Genomic DNA, 1,803 nt, shown 5'->3' on the forward strand with positions numbered 1-1,803 from the left:
TAGCACGGGACCCTTGCCTTGCCAGATCCCAACTTTGCTAGGTGCACTTGTCCTAACTGGGCAAGGTCCACGTCTTGCCCCTTTCTGCTCGACGCTTCCAACCCTCCACAGCACAGAAAGCAAAGCGAACGTGAGCGCCGTGCCGAACTAGGAAGCGCCAGAACATCTCACATACCTTCAACGGTTGCTGAAGAAATGCAGCTTGGGGACACATGCCGGCGGGCAGGCTGCAGCGTGTGTCGCATGGTGGCCTTTCTCTTAGTCTACTGACCTACACGTACAGTGCTGCTTCTGCTGCCCTGGCCATCGGGTTCTTCATGGACACCGCCGTTGCTTGGAGCTGACGACGACGACATTTCGGGGACCCGAGTTCCGACAATGCTCCCGACAAGACCGTTGACCACCCCAGTCGCCATCGCCGTCCTGACCAGGGAACCAGAGCCGCAAGTGGCAGGCTGTGGGGATTCCTGTGCGAGCATTGCATTGTCAAAAGGGGCGGGCGGCCTGCTTCGTTGCCGACCCATAAAGAGCCCTGCCACCATCGAACGGGTCCCCGACCTCCTGACGGCTCGAACGTACATGTACTGCATACCCTTGACGCGCTCTCTCGCGTTCATCGGGCCAGATCCGTCCACCAGACCCGTTCACCAAGAGCAGGCGCAGTGACGCTTCGTTCCGGTCTAGCCACCACTGTGAGCTAGGTTGGCCTGGCGAGGACATGGGTGTTTCGTCCGAAGAGAGAGGAAGAGAACGGGAGGAAGGAGAAAAAAAAACATTTCACAACCGATACCTCGACAAGACTGGTTGCCGTTGTGAAACGAAACGATGTCAGGGTCAAAGAGGTGCTCATGACAGGTGTTCGTCCGGCTTTGACGTGTATCAGATTCAAAGGCTCACCCTCCCACCCCCCTCTTCTTCGTGGGTACCTGGCTGGGGCTTTGAGTTGAAGCGCCGGCGCCAGCGCCCGTGGCGGCGCCGACCAGCCAGCTAAACGTGCTCGATGTGCTTGATTGTGCATCGCCAAGCGACCATGCAACACGCACGACAAAGGGGCATGGGACAGACGACGGGTTGGGGTTGTTTGCATTGCGCCCATTCACGATCTGGCCCAGCCACGACGGAAATTTACAGCAGACCCAAAATGGTCGACAGGGCCGCCGCCAACGCCGCTTCCCCGCCCCTTCAACCTCTCAGAAGCACTGGAAGGGCAGAGCATCTTGGGGGGGGGCCTTGGGAGGGCGCGGGGGCAGCCACCTGTGAGCGTGAGCCCTGAGCATGAGCACTGACTGGGAGCAACCAGGATCACTGCCTCGACAAGGCACGAACCCCTGCCACGACCAGAGACGCCAGGGCCCCCCGCTAACGCAAGGTACCATGTCTTACATGCCGCTCTATGCGCCTACCATTGGCCACCAACAGGCCGCTATGGCCTTTACCAGTCGTCGAAGGGGTAAGCTGGGGACCATGCGCGCCGTCCACTGGCTGGGGCCGCTGGCCTCAAGGGGAAGCGGGTCGACGGGATATGGCCTTTTCTGTCCATTCGCAGTTCGCAATCCTCGCAATCCCACCCTGCGCCCCTGCTGCCGCGCCCAGAGGTGTCCACCACGCCTGCCCCCAATGGCCCCGACTCACCGACATCGAAGGACTTCTTTCCCTCTTTCGCTCGTCGATGGACAGCTGACCTCCTCGCTTCCTCCTCCGCGTGAGATAAGCCCAAGCCCGACCCTAGGGCCAGCCAAAGGTAGAGCCAGAGCCAGAGTGCCAGGTCGAACATCATCTCGCTCCCAGACGCCCCTGACTATC

General features: G+C 60.5%; 1 protein-coding gene across 1 annotated transcript; it reads right to left on the reverse strand.

Moving 5' to 3' along the window:
• Positions 1-263: 263 nt before the first annotated feature.
• D7B24_000111 (uncharacterized protein) lies at positions 264-720 on the reverse strand (the record flags this gene model as incomplete). Its single annotated transcript, XM_028634374.1, has 2 exons — positions 264-455; positions 580-720. 2 exons carry the CDS (start codon positions 718-720, stop codon positions 264-266), a joined length of 333 nt encoding a protein of 110 aa, XP_028499414.1.
• Positions 721-1,803: the final 1,083 nt, after the last annotated feature.

The sequence above is a fragment of the Verticillium nonalfalfae genome, assembly GCF_003724135.2.
Source record: "Verticillium nonalfalfae strain VnAa140/NRRL 66861 chromosome Unknown scaffold_1, whole genome shotgun sequence".
NCBI lineage: Eukaryota > Fungi > Ascomycota > Sordariomycetes > Glomerellales > Plectosphaerellaceae > Verticillium > Verticillium nonalfalfae.